Here is a 15,444-nt window from a genome sequence, read left to right as displayed (position 1 = left end):
GCACTGGAGCGGCACAGTCATCTGTTGTTACAGACACACTGCCCTTTTCTGATCACTCCTGGTGTAATTCTAGTATCGCGGTCCAAGGGACTGAAATGGGAAAGGGGAACGTGCCTCTACACAAGATTAATTTGGATTGTGCCCTAGTTACAGGATGTGTTAGAATTGTAAAGAAAAGATTGAACATCGCGAGCATGGGAGAACAGAGGACTGGGTTACCTTTCCCCAGGAAACAGAGCCCATTCTGAGCCGGTGAAGAACTGAAAGCAAGATGACACAAAAACAGAAACCACGTTTTTTTATTAAATTGCGTGAAGTTTCTTTATATCGGGAACGATCTGCCCCCAGAGGAAGCAGCTGGCTGGGAAACAAGCCCGCAGTGACTTCAGTAAAAACAACGAGCTGTGGCACTAGAGTCTCTGTAGTGAACACGCTCCCCCACCCTCCCCCAGAGGAAGCTGGTACAGCCCGTGGTCTTCTGCCCGCGGGGAGGGGGCGCCGGTCCGTGCCCCAGGACGCCCCAGGACGCCCTACCGCTCGTACATCTCCTTCAGGACCTTGATGCTCTCGCTGTAGCGGAGCTGGTTCCTTCCGGAAGCTTCCTTCCACCTGCAGGAAACGAGAGCGGCCGTGAAAATAAGACCGCGGAGAAACGGAGCCAGAAAGGGCAGGCGGCACGGGTCGGGCTCCGGCCGCCGCCGTCTCGGCATGGGCAGCAATCGCCCCCCCGCGGCCCCCGCGCCCCCGTTCACCCAGCGTCCCAGCAGGCCGAGCGGCCCAGGCGGCCAGACGGCGGCGAGAGCAGGAGCCCGCGAGGGCCGCAGGCCCGGATGGGGAGCGGGATGGGGATGGGAGAGCCAGGAGAGAGGGGGGGGAACTCCTCGAGACCTACTTCTGCCGGACTCTCTTCCAGTGCTCCATGTGGTTGAACATCAGGGCCGAGGGCGCGGGGGCCGTGGCACAGACCTGCAGGCGACAGCGAGCCGAGTCAGAGCAAGAGCACAGCGCAGGACAGCGCAGAGCAAGGGAGACACCTGCTGGCCCAACAGGGACATGTCCCCCAGGCCAGCTGTGTGCCGTGGACACGCGTGTGAGGAGCCCTGCGCTGTGAGCTCGGGCTCGGGTCCCCCCACTCGCACCCTACAAAATCACCGAGAGCGGGGCTCGTACCTCGTACCTCCCCCCAGAGAGCGGGGCTCCCATCTGGCACCCCAGGACTGCGGGGCTCACCTCGCTGACGGGGGCCTTCTCTATCGGCGGGATGCGCAGGCTGATGGGCTCTCCGTGGGCGGCGACGGCGCAGGGCGTGGGCGGGGGCAGGCGGTACACGTTGGGCCCGGTTCCGTTCAGCATGTCCGCCACCTGAGAGACAGGGACACGCCAGGAGGCTCTCAGCTACAGCTAGACAGCGTACCCCAGCAACCTTCCCCCCCTCAGGCCCGGACCACCTGGTGGCTGGATAGGTTCTGAACCACCGGGTCATCCATTTGCACTGTCCAGCCTGCTTCACTGATCCAGGGAGGTCCTGCAGCTGTTTCACACCCCTGCCATGCTTTGTGTAAAGGGCTGCGACTGTCTCTGCCCCTCCCACCACCCCCCCCACCTCGACTGCTCACCTCTTCCTCCGCCAGGCTGGGTGGGGGGCTGGGGGACCCCGCTCTCTCGCGGACCGAGGGGTTGTTCCTCATCCAGGCGCGGCAGATGGGGTACAGCGGGGTGCTGCTGGTGAACTGGGCCAGGTCCACGCTGCGGTCGAACAGCTTGATGATGTAGGTGTCTGCAGGGGGGAGAGGGAGAGATGGAGAGAGAGGCCGGCAGTGGGACGTCCCAGGAGGGAGCAGGAGAGACGGGGAGAAACGCAGGCGGAGACACAGAGTGTCCGTGCAGAGAGACACATGCGAGCCGAAGACGAGGGCGGAGGCGAAGGGGGCCGCTCTCACTGGGTTTGTGCTGGCTGCTCTCCGCCAGCCCGTCGTCCATCTCCTTCCTCTTCTTGCGGCGGTGCTGCGGGAGGCGCGAGGAGGGCCTGCGGGACGAGAGGCGCAGAGGCGTGAGCCAGGGGGTCCCGATGACGTCATCACTACCGCCAGCAGACCTCCCTCTGCAGCGCCCCGCCCGACGGCCCCCACTCCCCCCGAGCGCAGGCGGCCCACCGCCACAGACTCACCGTTTCCCCGCGGAGGACGGAGACAGGTCCCTGCGGAGCAAAGCACAGCGGAGAACGAATTAGAGGAAGTGTGCCGAACGTCTGGAATCTCACCACGGCACAGAAACAACTCCCCTGCGGCTCCTGAAGGGGCTGCCGAGCACCGAATCCCACAAATCCTACGGACACTAAACACAGCGGGATTCCTGTGCTGTTTCTGTCGGCTGCAGGGGATTCCAGAGATTCAGATGGGAATGATTTAGGAATAAAAAAAGTCTGGAGCTCACCCCTTATCCAGAGTGACGTTACTCTCCAGACGACCGCGCACAGCATTTTAAACCCTCCCCAGGGAAACAAACTCCTGTCTAACGTCAGGAATGATAGATTATTATTTTGAGATTGTTGATTGTGTAGAGAAGGGGATGTCTGCATGGTGCTCAGTGGCTGAAGCAACTTTAATTTAACTTCATGTTTAGTACCCACATGCTCATTAACTCAGATCAACTACCTACTTGCTCAGCGAGTCTGCTCCCATCTTCCCAGAGTCTTCCTCGTTCTGCTCCCTGCAAGACACCGAGTAAAACAGGCACCACTAGTACGCAGATTGGAACCAAACCACTGTCCTCCTGGTGTAACAGGACTGGACCTGAACCACTGGACCAGCTGTCCTCCTGGTGTAACAGGACTGGACCTGAACCACTGGACCAGCTGTCCTCCTAGTGTAACAGGACTGGACCTGAACCACCGGACCAGCTGTCCTCCGGGTCTAACAAGACTGGACCGGCGGTCCTCCTGGTGTCACCAGACCTGCTCGGAAGCAGCTGGGTACAGCCGTAGTCTTTAAGATGCTGATCTGGGAGATCTGGCACAAAGTCACGAACCTCTCGCTGTCACTCTTCTCCACCAGGCCCTGTAGGACCGCTTCCAGCCTGCTCCTGGCGCTGACCGCCTCCACATCTGCAAGAGGGGACAGAGGAGATCATTATTCCCTTAGAACAGTGGCTTCCGAATGTTGACCCGTAGTACATATCTGTCCTGCAAGGGTCTGACTCCTGGCCTGTATTACAGAGCATGACTACAGCGAGTAGCTTGCCGATGGGTTATCCCAAGTGCTTTGCCTTGTTTTCACTGGCTACACTAATAATGCCCATTTTCCACTGACACGCCTGAGCCGAGCCCCAGCCCAAGGCCCAGCTTGTGTGTTAATTCACCGCACAGTCCGAGAGGTTCACTTCTTCATGGCCACAAAGGCCAACAGATCAGACTCCCATCCACACAGAGCACGCCGATCTGCGTTGGGTCTTATGGGCGACTGGCGCTGGTGGGTCAAACAGCACCAGAGAGGCAGGAAAGCGGTCCGGGAACGACCCAGGCCATTGTGGCCGCGTTTCACGTCCCTCACCTGGCTTCTCAGTTTTGATCTTCATGGGCAGCATGGTGGATCGGCCCGAGAGGCTCGGAGGCCACAGCTCCTTCTCTCCTGGAACGCCGGGAAGAAGACAAGTCACTTTCAAATAAAAAGAGAGCAAAGAGCAGACTTCTTTAAAGGAGCAGCCCGAGGAATTACAGGGACCAACGGGTCAGAACCTCACTGAACCAGATCGGCTCCGGTCTCCCCAGGGTGGGGGGGCAGTCCCGTGCCCCCCTCCAGGTCTAAAAACACCCCAAAGCAGAGAGGGCGACGGGCGGGTTCGCCGACATAACACGATTAAACTTATCACGACTCGATCGGTTAACGAGCTCAGAACGCACCTGGTGTTTAACGGTGTATATCTAGAGATTCGGCTACACCCGTTTTGCAAAAAATCAAAATCCTGACGGTGTCTGCAGACTTAACCGCAGAGCTACGTTATGGGGTACTCATTTAACGTAGACTGTAAGGCGTCATTTCTAACCCTAGCCAATAGGAGCGGCCGGGTAGTGCCCAACCTCAGGCATTTTAAAGTTTTCAATGCAGAGGAGTATTAATTTTATTGTGCACTGTATTCATTTACAGAAATTGTATGACAAAAAAAGAAAGAGTCCTGCCGCACGTCTTCCTCCCTGACTAAGACAGTTAATTAATAGACCCGATCCCCTTTCATGGTAGCCGTGCAGATCGCAGTGACATCAAACCCGACCACGTAGGTACGGTTACAAAAAGCAAAGTGATCACATAGACTTTACACGTAGACGTCATTTAGGAAGCAAAACAATTTTCATTTCCGTGTATATCAGCCAAGGCTGCATGTGCTATAACAGCAAAAACACCTCGGTAAGGAAACGATTACAAGTTAAAAAGACACCATCATTTTAAAATCAAATATTTTTGTTTACCCAGTTTCCCAAAAGACGTTCCTCTTCCGCGCGCAACCCGATCACTCTTCACCTATTGGTGGAAACCGAAGGCTACCTCCCACTTTCATTGCTCAATCATCCTGTCACTCATCGAATTACGTCAATATGATTGGCTAATACGGGGAAAGCGCCTGTCTGTGCTCTAAAACTACATTTCCCAGAGTATTAGACAAGCTCGAGATGAATCTTTTTCATTCATATGGAGCCTTAAAAACCATAATTGTGATACATTAAAGGTGAATTCAGGGTTATTTTTGTTTCCATCTATAATCTAACTTATTTTCTATTTCTCAAAATAGTTTTATAAAAAAGCACCTAAATGCATTATGGGAAACGTAGTTTTCACTGACTGCACTGGGTGCGGTTGCCGGGCGACGAGCCGGAGCTTCCGGAAGGGCGCGCTGTTTGGTTACGGTTGGGGTGAAATGGAGACTCGAAGAGTGCGGAGGTAAATAACGTGCATCTTATTTTTTTACAGCCGACAGCTATTACGCGGTATCGCAGTTTGGAGATTAAGGTTCTTAACGTGTACACGAAGACCTGTTGTAAAATTATTATTTGTCTCCCTTAAGCACGGCGTTTTAAAACTTGTGACCGTTTTCGTTACGGATCACTTTTGACAGTCAAAAACAACGATAATCGGTTTTTACAGCGCTTAAACTGTCATAATACCACACAGCTGCGGGTTTTCAGAGTACAAGAAACAGAGCAGGTCAGTTGTACCCCCACTAGACTAACTAGGGTGTTGGTTTCTCATTTTAAGCGAATTCCGGTGGTGACGGTGAGATTGCACTGCTGCCATAGATCGGCACCAGGCGTGACGTCCTGGCGGCCAGGCTCCAGCCGTGAGCCGTGAGGTTGTTGGCAGGTGCCTGCGTGGCCGTGGGATCGGCGTGCGAGTCTGCGGGCCTCCTCCGGGCCGGCCGGCTGCTGGCGCTCAGGAGCAGCGCGGAGGTCGGGGCAGGACTGAGAGAGAAGCCGCCGGCAGCGAGCCTGTATCGAAGGAGACATGAAATCAAGGTGAGAAGCTGCCTCACAGCGCTGGGACCCCGGGGCGCTGTCTGTGTGGAGTCTGCATGTTCTCCTTGTGTTCAGGTGGGTTTCCTCCGGGTGCTCTGGTTTCATCCCACAGTTCAAAAACAGTTAATTGGCTTCTGGGAAACTGGCCCTGGTGTGTGTGTGTGTGTGTGTGGAGCCCGGATCTGTATGACACTGACCTGTCCTGCTCCTCCTCTCCCCTCCACAGTGGTGCTGTGTTCTCCAGGCAGAACCCTTTCCCTCCCGATCCGCCCTCGTCCAAGACCCACTACAACCCCTCCCGTGCCAAGACGCTGCCCAGGCCGGAGAGGAGAACGGTGAGAACCGGGCGTGGGAGTTGAGCCGGTCCACTCCAGCTCTCACTGCCGGCTACAGGGCTTGTCTGAGTGAACCCGTTGCCAGAACTGGATGTCTGAAGTTTGGTTTAGGCCGTTTTGAATGGGATGGTAAGGAAAGACAACCTGACCTGCTTTGGTTGCAGTATTAAAGGGAGCCTTGGTTTCTCCAAGTAATTATCCTGAGGAAAGGGCTAATCTATGATAGCACTCCAGATTTATAACCCTTGAGAGTAAGAGAGAAGATTTTCTTTTGTTTTTTTCTGTCTCCTCCCTCCATCCCTCCTTCCCTTCAGACTTATTCTAGCCTATTCCCCTGCCATCTCAGTTTCAATCTCTTGCGCTCTCTGCCCCCCACAGGCTCTCAGCCCCGTCCGTCTGTCCCGGCCTCCCAGTCCCCCCCCACAGATGGACACGCTGGGTCCCGCAGACGAGCAATTCCTGCTGGTGGCTTCCAACCATCTGCTCCCGGCCGGCCCCCCAGCCGCAGACCCCCAGCCCAGCTTCTCCGAGTCCTGGCCTTCCACGGACCTCGGCTCCCCCCTGGGGGCCGACTGCACTCCCTCCCCCGGCGCCGACGCTCCTCCGCCTGCAGCCCCGGCAGGAAAGCCCCAGGCTTGGGCAGGACCCGTAGGCCCGAGGGAGGACTCTGTCTTGGCAAGGTGAGGTGTACAGTGGCCAGTGAGGGTTGTAAACAAGGGGAGGCCGTGTGACCCATCTGTCTCGATGTGTTTCTTAGCAGCTCAGAGGATCCAGTTATCTCATCCAGCTGTTTAATCCCAGGGAACTGTCTTCAAGCACACAGTTCGATACCTCCCACCACCACCCTTTGTGTAAAAATAGGCTTTCTGGTTGAAGTCCTAGAAGCACGCCCTCTTAGTTTCCACCAGTGTCCATGGTTCCTGGTCCACTGGCCCGAAATAGTCTTCTGGGTCGACTTCGTCAGCAGCCTTTCAGGATTTATAATCGGTCCTATGTGTAATCCCTTCCAACCAGGACTAAAACGGGAGTCCTGTTCCTTTCAGCTGTCTGTGTTGCCCTTCCGGAGCGTCTGGCTCTGATTCTGGGATGGGCCCCCTTGTGCCAGAGCTTCATGGTCTGTGGCTGTTCGTTCAGCCCAGCTCCAGGTAACTAATTGGATGGGCTTGATGAGCTGTGGGCTCTGACATCCGAGGCCCATTAGGCTCCCAGCGGACCTCGCTGACGCCCGGAGCGGCCCTGCCTGCCCTGCGGTGGGAGTCTCGCCCGCCGGGCCTCTGCCCTGACCGCTCCGCGTCTCCTCCCCAGGTACGTCGAGCGCTTCCGGCGCGGGCGGCCGCAGAGCCGAGAGGAGCGCCGGCGCTCCGCAGCCCCGGAGGGAGAGGGGGCGCGGTTCTGGTGGCTGCCCGCCTCGCCGCCTTCCAGCTCCCCCCCCGCGCTGACGTCCGAGAAAGGTGCGCCCCGCTTTCCTCTTCCCTCTCCCGTGCCCTGCCGGCTCGGTGTTCCCGGCGTTCCCGGGGCAGGGATTTCAGGGACTGATTCCTGGGACGGAGCGGAGGGCCGTGGCCTCACTCTGCGTGGCGCTGTCTTTGCAGGCTCCTCGACGGCCCGCCGGGCGGCGCGGTCCCTCTCTCCCTCTCCCCCCAGCCCCGCGGCGCGGTCCCGGCTCAGCCCCCCCGTCTCCCCGCCCAGAGCCGCGCTGGACCTCAGCCCCGCAGTGAGTCCGTCCCCCCGCTATGCTCCCGCCCTCCTCCGCCCGGCCCAGCCTGACACTGCGGCCGATTGCAGGAGGCTGGCCTGGGGGCTGAGGGCTGCGAGGTGTTTAATTCAACCCATTGCCATAAAACAGTCTGGATCCAGCGCAGGGACTCGGGGGATTAAAGTTAAAGCAGGAGCCTCTCGCCACCTAGTGGGCACAGCTGCCACTGCAGGCAGACCTGCTCAAAACAAATTCCTTTTCTGGGCACACCTCCACCACCAGTGTGCAGCCCTCACCGCATGGTAAGCGCCCCCTACTGGCCCCACTAACACCTCTTCCAGCAGCAGCCTCAGCTCTCCCAGGAGTCTCCCCTCCAGGTACTGACCAGGCTCACACCTGCTGAGCTCCAGTGGGGCTGCCAGCTGGGAGCTGGGAGCTGCAGGTGCTGGAGTGAAATTATGGATTGAAGCTGTTTAACTCCTTTCCTAAGGAGAAACAGAATCACAGAATGTAACTTAAATAATACAAAAAATATCAGACTGAATACTGCCCCCCCATATCCTAACTTAAATTACGATCCCTAGGCAGGATGGTACTGGGGCTATATGCCCCATAACAGCTTTGAGAATTTTTTTTCCTGCTGCCCTGTTTTCATTGCTGAGCCAGTGTTGAGGGTGTGTGAGTACACTGCTGTCTCGGTGATGATGATGATGATGGTGATGAAGGTGTGGGCCGCGTTCCCTGCCTGTGCTCCTCCAGGCTCTGTCGGACGGCTCCCCACGTGACCCCAGAGACCCGGAGATCCTGCGGCTCCAGGAGAGGGCCAGGCGGCTGGTGCAGAGGAGGTAGGGTGGCTTGGCAGCCGACCGATCCCAGCATCTCGAGACACACGGGTCTTCCCTGACACATCCCAGCGCAACTGCCTCTGGCCTCCGCTACAAACGCACGTCCCGTGTTCTCCTCTCCTGAGCTCGGGTTCGAGAGCCTCTCTCAAGTCCACTGGGCTGACGTGCACCTGAGGAGTCTGAATCCTTGGACGGGTGGTAGTTTGTCCCACACCCCCCTGACGGCGCTTTCCCCTGTCCGATGTCCCGGCAGCGAGACCTCTGTCAGCAGCAGCTCCATCCCTGTGAGCTCTGAAGGCCTGGGCACCCTGGACTCGTCCTCCCCCGTCAGCGTGGATGAGCCGGTCTGCAGGCCCACGGTTCCCAGTCTCCTCGACCCTACCACTGGTAGGTCTGGGGGGGGGGGGGGGGGGCAGTTTGAAGAAATGTGATTTGGAGGTTCTGAAGCGTTGATGAGAAGTTCTGTGTCCAAGCAGGTCCCTTCCATCACCGCTGGGAGTGAAACTGTGGATGTGTTGTGGATGTTGCCGGATCTGTGAATCACAGCTGAACTCCTTGTTGGACATGTGGCAGTGATTTAACTGTAAATGAAATAGTTGCTCTGCTTCAGATTGCAGCGCCAGTCTTAGTTCCTACAGCCCCGGCGACCCGGATCAGTGCAACAGTGCATTGTTTTTCTCTCTGAGCCACTCCTCCCCAGCGCTCTCTTCCTGCTGTCCCCCTGCTCCTCCTCCGGCCCTCTGTCTCCCTCTCTCTCTTCCCCTCTCTCACTCCCCTTCTCCACCCTTTCTTGCTCCTCTCACTCTCTCTCCCTCACGCTTTATTCCTTACCCTCTCTCACTCTCGCTCACCCTCTCTCTCTCTTCCCCTGGCTCTCACTCTTTCCACCCTTCTCTCTCAACCTTTCTCTCTCCCTCTCTCTCCCGTGTTGAAGGATTGGTGACGCTGGCCGCTCTGCCACGCCCCTCTGCGGGGGGGCGCTCTCGTCCTGAGGACGACATCCTCTTCCAGTGGCGCCTGCGCAGGAAGATGGAGCTGGCCCGAGAGCGCCCCCTGCTGGTGCCCCAGGACATCCTGCCCACCGACCGCATGCAGGTGGGGGTTCGAGCGAATGTTTCGGGTTTTCCTTGGTTAGTGAGCTTTGAACCTGGGCAGCTGTCCTGCTCTCTCCCAGCGCTCCCGGACCCCAGGTCTCCAGGGAGACGCGCCCTCGGCTCTCCCACAGTCCTCTGCTCCTGTGGTGCAGCTGCTGCAGAGTGTTCAGTCTGTCCCATCAGGACTCTGGGCCGGAGCCGCTGTTTGATGTCGCTGACCAGCTTGCAGGCAGTGACGCGTTGTTAACTGGACAGGAAAACCGGACAGAGGCACTTTGTACTGACACCCGTAACAGACCCAGAGACCCTGGAGTTACTGCAGATCTAGTTTACTGGTTTGGTTCTGAGTTTTGACGTCTCCAGCTGATGGAGAAGTGGTTTGTCCTTCCTGGAACAGGACCGCGATTTTCGTGTGATTCTGTTCCGCTTTACCCCCCTGCAAAGGAATCGCACAGCTTTCGCCCCGCGGTGACGTTTCTGCGGGGAGCCCCTCACCTGGACGCCTCCCCCCGAGAGAGCAGGGGCCTGGGAGCACCGACGCCGGCCCCCCCGTCCTTCCCCGTCGCCAGCCCGGCCCTGATCGCTTCCCATCCTCCTCCGGGGCACGGCCCAGCCGACGTGCCTGCCCACCTGCACCTGCTCTGCGACATCCTGCCCTGCCCCCTGCAGCCCCCGCGCCCCGCCCCGGGGTCCCCCCCAGCGGCCGACTCTCCCCCGTCTGCCGAGCCCCAGCCGCCCCCGGGCAGGGGCGCGAAGGGGAGCTCCCAGGGTCCTCCGGGAGTTGGGACGAAGGAGGCCGGAGCGGCAGTGGCGTCCCGCCTGGAGCGGAGGGCGTCTGGACAGGGCAGAGGCGCCGGCAGCGGAGAGAGCGCCAGCGCCAGCGCCCGCCGGGCACGGGACAGCCAGAAGCCCCGCGGGCCGACCCAGGCCCAGAAAGGGGGTCCGGGCTCGAGGAGGGAAGCCGCCCCAGCCTCTCCGGTGCACAGCACCCTGGGCCAGGTAGGAGAACCGGCGTCCCGGCGACACTGGCCTCGTGACCCGAGTCTGTGACGACACGCTTCCAGTACCCTCACATTGCGGACTGGCGGCGTCCCGCTCCCAGCGGCTTCGCGTCTGAAGCGCTGTTTCTGCGAGTCGAATGAGAGTCGAAATCCGCTTGTCGCCGTTCGCTGTTGTTTGGGAGTGGGTGTGATTGCGTTGCGTGTGATGCGTTGCGTGAAGAAACGCACGAGGGCACAGGCATAGACCTCCGGAGGCAGCTGGTGCTGTAGCAGGGTCTAAGGCTTCGTGAGGATGCCCCTGGCGGTTCTGAGAAGTTTCTGCCAGTCCGGTCTCTGCAGTGTTTTCCGCTGATGGACTGCGCTGTGCTGTTCTGGCCAGGTCGTGTCCGAGGTGCTGTTTTCCCCTCCAAATTCCCCGCCTGGCTCCCAGCGCTCCCAGACCCCGGATTCCCAGAGAGACGCCCCCTCCGCTCTCCCAGAGTCCTCCACTCCTGTGCCAGGAGAGCCTCAGCCCTCCAAGGTCGTCGCTCAGCTGCTGCAGGACGCCGAAGGTAAAGAGATCAGCTCCTGCTTCTCTCCGGCCTCCAGTGCGAGTCTTCGCAGGTCATTTCTCACTGCGCCGCAGCAAGGGGGCGGCGCTGATCCAGTCCTGCTCCCAGAGACCCACACACCTGCCGGGCTATACTGCAGCCCAGCTCTGTTACACAGCCGAACCCTGAACTGAGGAGCAACAGGATTAATCTGAGCCGTCTGTGTTTTTCAGGCTCTAAAACGTGTTGGAAGTTGCATTTTAACTGTTGCATTAAAAATAAACTTGCAAATATTCCAATGCAGCAACTTGTTAGTTCAGTTAAAATGCAAATCTCTTCCTTAGTGCTCTCTCGATGTGCTGTGTCTCCTCTCCCTCATGTGCTCTCCCAAATCACTGTGTCTGCTCTCCCTCGTGGGCTCTCCTGACGCGGCGTGTCTCCTCTCCCTCGCGGGCTCTCCTGACGCGCCCTATCTCCTCTCCCCAGATTCGGACGGGCTGGAGTTTGAGGACGACCCCTTGCTGCAGGTGCTGAGGCGGCAGAGGGAGCAGGTGATAGAGCAGCTCAGGTGAGCAGCTACTGCTCTCGCAAGACCCAGGAGGGTCCTGCACAGCTCTAATCCAGCATCTCCTCTCTATCTGCTTTATGGAGTCACATGACTGACAATACCCTCCTTTTCACTTGTAATTGAAATACAGAAGGAGGGAGGGCATATAGAAAATCAGAATAACAGTTAATTGTTTTTTTATAAAAGTTTTAATGCTCTGCTGTGTCTCTGTCACTATCCCATTCCGGAGAGACTTTACATATCTTTAAGAAGGGGAAGGCTTTGTGTGTTATTCATCAGTGATTAATATTGTTTAGGTGAGGAACTCTGGTCTTTGGAGGCTGAATGATATTCTTTTGATCTCATCTCTTAATGATGTCATTTAGCTGATTACAGGGCTCTTAATGGTTCTCTGTAAAATTCCTGCTGGCTTGGAGACTCCAGGTTTAACAAGTCATAGCTGGTAGACTTTAGCCTCTGCGGATCGGAGCTGGGATCAGGAGGCAGTTAGAGAAGAGATGAGTTTCCAGTCAACCGAACTGTGGCATTTCGTTTTGAAAGGATTAATACACTTGCAAACGGATCAGCATGTGTGCCCATCTACCTGTCTGCTGTGGCTCAGTCAGACTGCCTGTAGGACGCAGATACTGTACGTTTTTTTGTATTTTCTTGCAGCAGGGTGGACGAGCTCTTGAGTGAAGTCCAGGAGGAATCCCACTCTCATTAACCACCCCCGTCATTCATACATGGATGTTTTTTTAATAGAGTTTGATACATTTAAGAAAAGTTTTCAAATAATAAATCAAATTGAACAAAACACAGAAATGATACTGACTTTTTTCTTACTATTTTATGTTAATTAATTGATATGAAAAAAAATAAACAAGAGTGATTAATGAGATAGGATATCTGACAGCTGAGTGTCTTGGGAAACCGGGTTTGGTGTGTGTGTGTGGTCTCCTTTGCCCCCCATCACCTGCACCGCAGAGGGGTGGGTGTGCAGAGACTGATGTCAAGAACGATACTTTTTTGGTGGAATGAAAACCAGAATCGCCATCGCACTTACAGGTTAGTGTTTAATTTGAAGATTAAGAAAGTCATACAGAGCCTCAGTGTTAAACAAATTGAGAAAATGAAAATGCAACAAAGTGAAAGAAAGAAAAAAAAATTCTCAAGACTTGAAGAATAAAAACTAGTCTGACAATTTCCTGATCTCTCTGCTAATGGAGAAATTCGGAATGCCATTCCTGGAAATGTGCAGCGGTAGGAAACCTGGGCTGTTTTCCTTGCATTCCGAGTCTTTGATTCCAACAACACCTTAATTGTTTAATTGATTTAAAGTAGCATGGCAATTAAGGGTCAATTAAGCTATTAATTAACTAAGCCCTAACCCTTCGTTAACTGGTCTTCAGGAGTAGGAATAATCACATAATTAAGCAAGTGATCGAGTAAACCATTTAACCGATTCTCAGGAACACAGCCAAATGATCAGTCACAGCTCATTTCCCATTAACACTGGGCTCCTGGAAAGAGCAGCTGAAACATCCAGCTGCATCCCTACCTTTGCTATAGCTTGGCATTAGAAGCAAGACGGCAGATTCCTGACTAGTGGAGGTGAGGAGGGATACACACTTAACCCTTTCATTTCCAGGACAAAGCACCTTTTCGTCCACGTAGGTAGTCGCTTACGTCTGTCTGCGCACAAGAAGATCGGAGATCGTCAGGCGTGATCCAGTCTAGGGAGAGGGCCGGGAGAGCCGTCTCCACGGACACTCGGTTAAATTTGTACCGTTGGCAGCAGGTGATCAGAGGTGGGGCCCTTTAATCGAGTGAAGAGCTCCTCTACCGAGCCAGGCCTGAGGTGTCGATAACCAATCTCTCGGGCGTTTGAGCGAACAGTCCGAGGCGTTCCGATTGGCTAAGGTTGCTCTAGCGCAGACCGACCGGACTGCAGCCTCCCGGAAGAGAGGGGCGCGGTTCCCGGTCGGAAGGAGCCCCTCCCTCCCGCGCCGGCGGCGTCAGGGGATGCCCAGCGGGATGGTGAAGGACAGGTAGTCGGCCACCTCGCCCCACTGCGCCCGGAAGTGCTGGAAGATGGTGATCCAGGTGGTCAGCACGGCCACCCACAGCAGCAGCCCCAGCGCTGACCGCTTCACGTCTGCGGGTCGAGAGCGGGGAAGCAGAGAGGCGGTCAGCCGGGACGACGCCCCCAGCGACCGCGAACGGAGGAGGAGATCTCGGCTCGCGGATCGCGGGCTTCGCCCGGCTGTTAAAGACACTGCAGCGTTTTCATGTTACCAGCCCCCCCCCCCAGCCCACCAAGAGCGGTGGATGCGCCCCTCCGGCCAGCCCCCCGTCCCCTGACCGCACAAACTCCCCCCAGAGGGGCAGAGCGTCTCGCCACAGACTGGGAGGCCTGCAGGGGTCCCCGCCCCGCGGATACTCACACTTCCGGAGGGCGGGCTGCTCGGCGTAGGCAGGCTTCAGGAAGGCCTCCCTGAAGAACCAGACCACGTTGACCAGCCACAGGAAGGGCAGCAGCGCAAAGCCCCCTGAGACACAGGAGAGGAGAAAGGAGATGGGAGACGCGTCAGAGAGGGGAGAAAGGAGAGGAGAGATGGGGAAGAAAGAAGGGAGAAGTGTTAGAGAGCGGAAAGGGGGAGAGAGAGAGAGAGAGAGAGGTCAGTGAGATGGGGAGACAGAAGGGAAAGATAGACAGAGAGGAGGGAGGAGAGAGGAGTGGAGTGGATGGGAGTCCTTCCAGTGGATCAGCGCCGGTGGTCAAGCCGGAGTCGGGCCCAGCGCCAGGCTGCCCGCTCACCCCCTCACCCAGGTAGTATTTCCTGCAGAGGCTCAGCTTCTCCTCATTGGGGACGCGCTCCAGGTTCATGGCGAGAAGTCGCGCCGCTCTGACGGCCTCTCCTCCCGATTCCCGGGTGGTCGCCCTGCTGATCGGCCTGTGGCTTTCGGAAAAAAACAAAAACAAAACCATCCAAAAATAAACAAAAGCAGAGTTTGTAAAATTTTAGCGGTTTAGATATCCGACAACTGGCCCTCGGCTTCAGGGGCCACCTGTAGAAAAACTTCCAGCAGAGCCGGACGCCAGTTTCCTCGCTGATCCGAGTGTCCGGTACTTTCCCCGCGTCGGAGTCACCCGTCTCTCTCTCTCTCTCTCTCGGCTGGTTAACATTCACGCCATCTCCCAGACCAGCCCACAGATCGCCGCGATATCGCGCTCTGAACCATCTGCTCACTGCAAACCTCCTCAAGAGCAAAAGCAGCCCTTAGATGAAGGCGTCAACCTCCCGTGACTGATCTTAGACCCGCGACGGCGCTCAGGGCAGCTCAACCCTAGTCGGCTGTAGAAACAGCACCGTCTATATCATGCTTTACTTGAAAAGAGTACTCGTTAAAGAGCTTACCTTTTTTTGCCCGCTGATGAGTGAAAAGCGAAGATCTCAGGCAGAAAACGAACAACAGCTCTCCACTTCCATAACACAAAAAAACAAGAAACACACAGTTCTGGATTCTCGGTTCCGCTTCCTTATAGACGAGGGCTGAGGGCGCAATGCAGCCTGGGAGTTGTAGTTTTATTTCTGCTGCCGCAGAGCGCGAGGGCTCTGTAGGTCACGCAGGCAGGGTGTGAGACTCGCTTCCTCCAGGAAGTGTCTCTGAGTTTTCTTCCAGTCATCAAATAAACAATTAACCTCAATATTTCCTTAGTCAGCCATGCACAGGATGTTAGGTCTATTACAGTTTATGGCTCAAAACGCTTTGTTAAAGGCAATGTTACTTATAAAACACATCGGGGCCAAGATATGAGTATGCGATCAATCAATCAATTAGTCCCACCAGGAAACTAAGGGTTGAGGTTGGAATAAAAGCCAGGAACT

The 15,444-nt window shown here is 56.4% G+C and overlaps 3 protein-coding genes across 6 annotated transcripts; 1 reads left to right on the top strand and 2 right to left on the bottom strand.

The window, feature by feature from the left end:
- Positions 1-281: 281 nt before the first annotated feature.
- Positions 282-4,509, bottom strand: lin37 (lin-37 DREAM MuvB core complex component). 2 transcript variants are annotated; one of them, XM_088905280.1, is made up of 10 exons: positions 4,463-4,509; positions 3,549-3,626; positions 3,028-3,103; positions 2,659-2,709; positions 2,168-2,197; positions 1,941-2,026; positions 1,617-1,777; positions 1,171-1,362; positions 893-966; positions 282-609 (listed from the first exon to the last, which is right to left on the bottom strand). In XM_088905280.1, exons 2-10 carry the CDS (start codon positions 3,580-3,582, stop codon positions 531-533), a joined length of 783 nt encoding a protein of 260 aa, XP_088761406.1. In that variant the 5' UTR covers positions 3,583-3,626; positions 4,463-4,509; the 3' UTR covers positions 282-530. The 2 variants fall into 2 exon arrangements, with proteins under 2 accessions (XP_088761406.1, XP_088761407.1); XM_088905281.1 differs by having other exon boundaries at positions 1,231-1,362.
- A 358-nt stretch (positions 4,510-4,867) lies between these two features.
- proser3 (proline and serine rich 3) lies at positions 4,868-12,368 on the top strand. 3 transcript variants are annotated; one of them, XM_088905258.1, is made up of 13 exons: positions 4,868-4,931; positions 5,247-5,503; positions 5,730-5,838; positions 6,217-6,518; positions 7,144-7,289; positions 7,431-7,552; positions 8,294-8,379; positions 8,633-8,766; positions 9,314-9,474; positions 9,918-10,472; positions 10,854-11,025; positions 11,491-11,572; positions 12,230-12,368. In XM_088905258.1, the coding sequence occupies exons 2-13, from the start codon at positions 5,493-5,495 to the stop codon at positions 12,276-12,278; spliced, it is 1,929 nt and encodes a 642-aa protein (XP_088761384.1). In that variant the 5' UTR covers positions 4,868-4,931; positions 5,247-5,492; the 3' UTR covers positions 12,279-12,368. The 3 variants fall into 3 exon arrangements, with proteins under 3 accessions (XP_088761384.1, XP_088761383.1, XP_088761385.1); XM_088905257.1 differs by having other exon boundaries at positions 12,227-12,368; XM_088905259.1 differs by having other exon boundaries at positions 4,884-4,931; positions 5,730-5,967; positions 12,227-12,368.
- A 241-nt stretch (positions 12,369-12,609) lies between these two features.
- Positions 12,610-15,195, bottom strand: psenen (presenilin enhancer, gamma-secretase subunit). The gene is made up of 4 exons (XM_088905283.1): positions 14,974-15,195; positions 14,381-14,514; positions 13,999-14,103; positions 12,610-13,709 (listed from the first exon to the last, which is right to left on the bottom strand). The coding sequence occupies exons 2-4, from the start codon at positions 14,439-14,441 to the stop codon at positions 13,570-13,572; spliced, it is 306 nt and encodes a 101-aa protein (XP_088761409.1). The 5' UTR covers positions 14,442-14,514; positions 14,974-15,195; the 3' UTR covers positions 12,610-13,569.
- Between the last annotated feature and the right edge of the window lie 249 nt (positions 15,196-15,444).

The sequence above is a fragment of the Atractosteus spatula genome, chromosome 25 (genome assembly GCF_055471065.1).
Source record: "Atractosteus spatula isolate fAtrSpa1 chromosome 25, fAtrSpa1.hap1, whole genome shotgun sequence".
Classification (NCBI taxonomy): Eukaryota; Metazoa; Chordata; class Actinopteri; order Semionotiformes; family Lepisosteidae; genus Atractosteus; species Atractosteus spatula.
The sequence above is the reverse complement of the archived record's forward strand: the minus strand, read 5'-3'. Positions and strand labels throughout refer to the sequence as shown.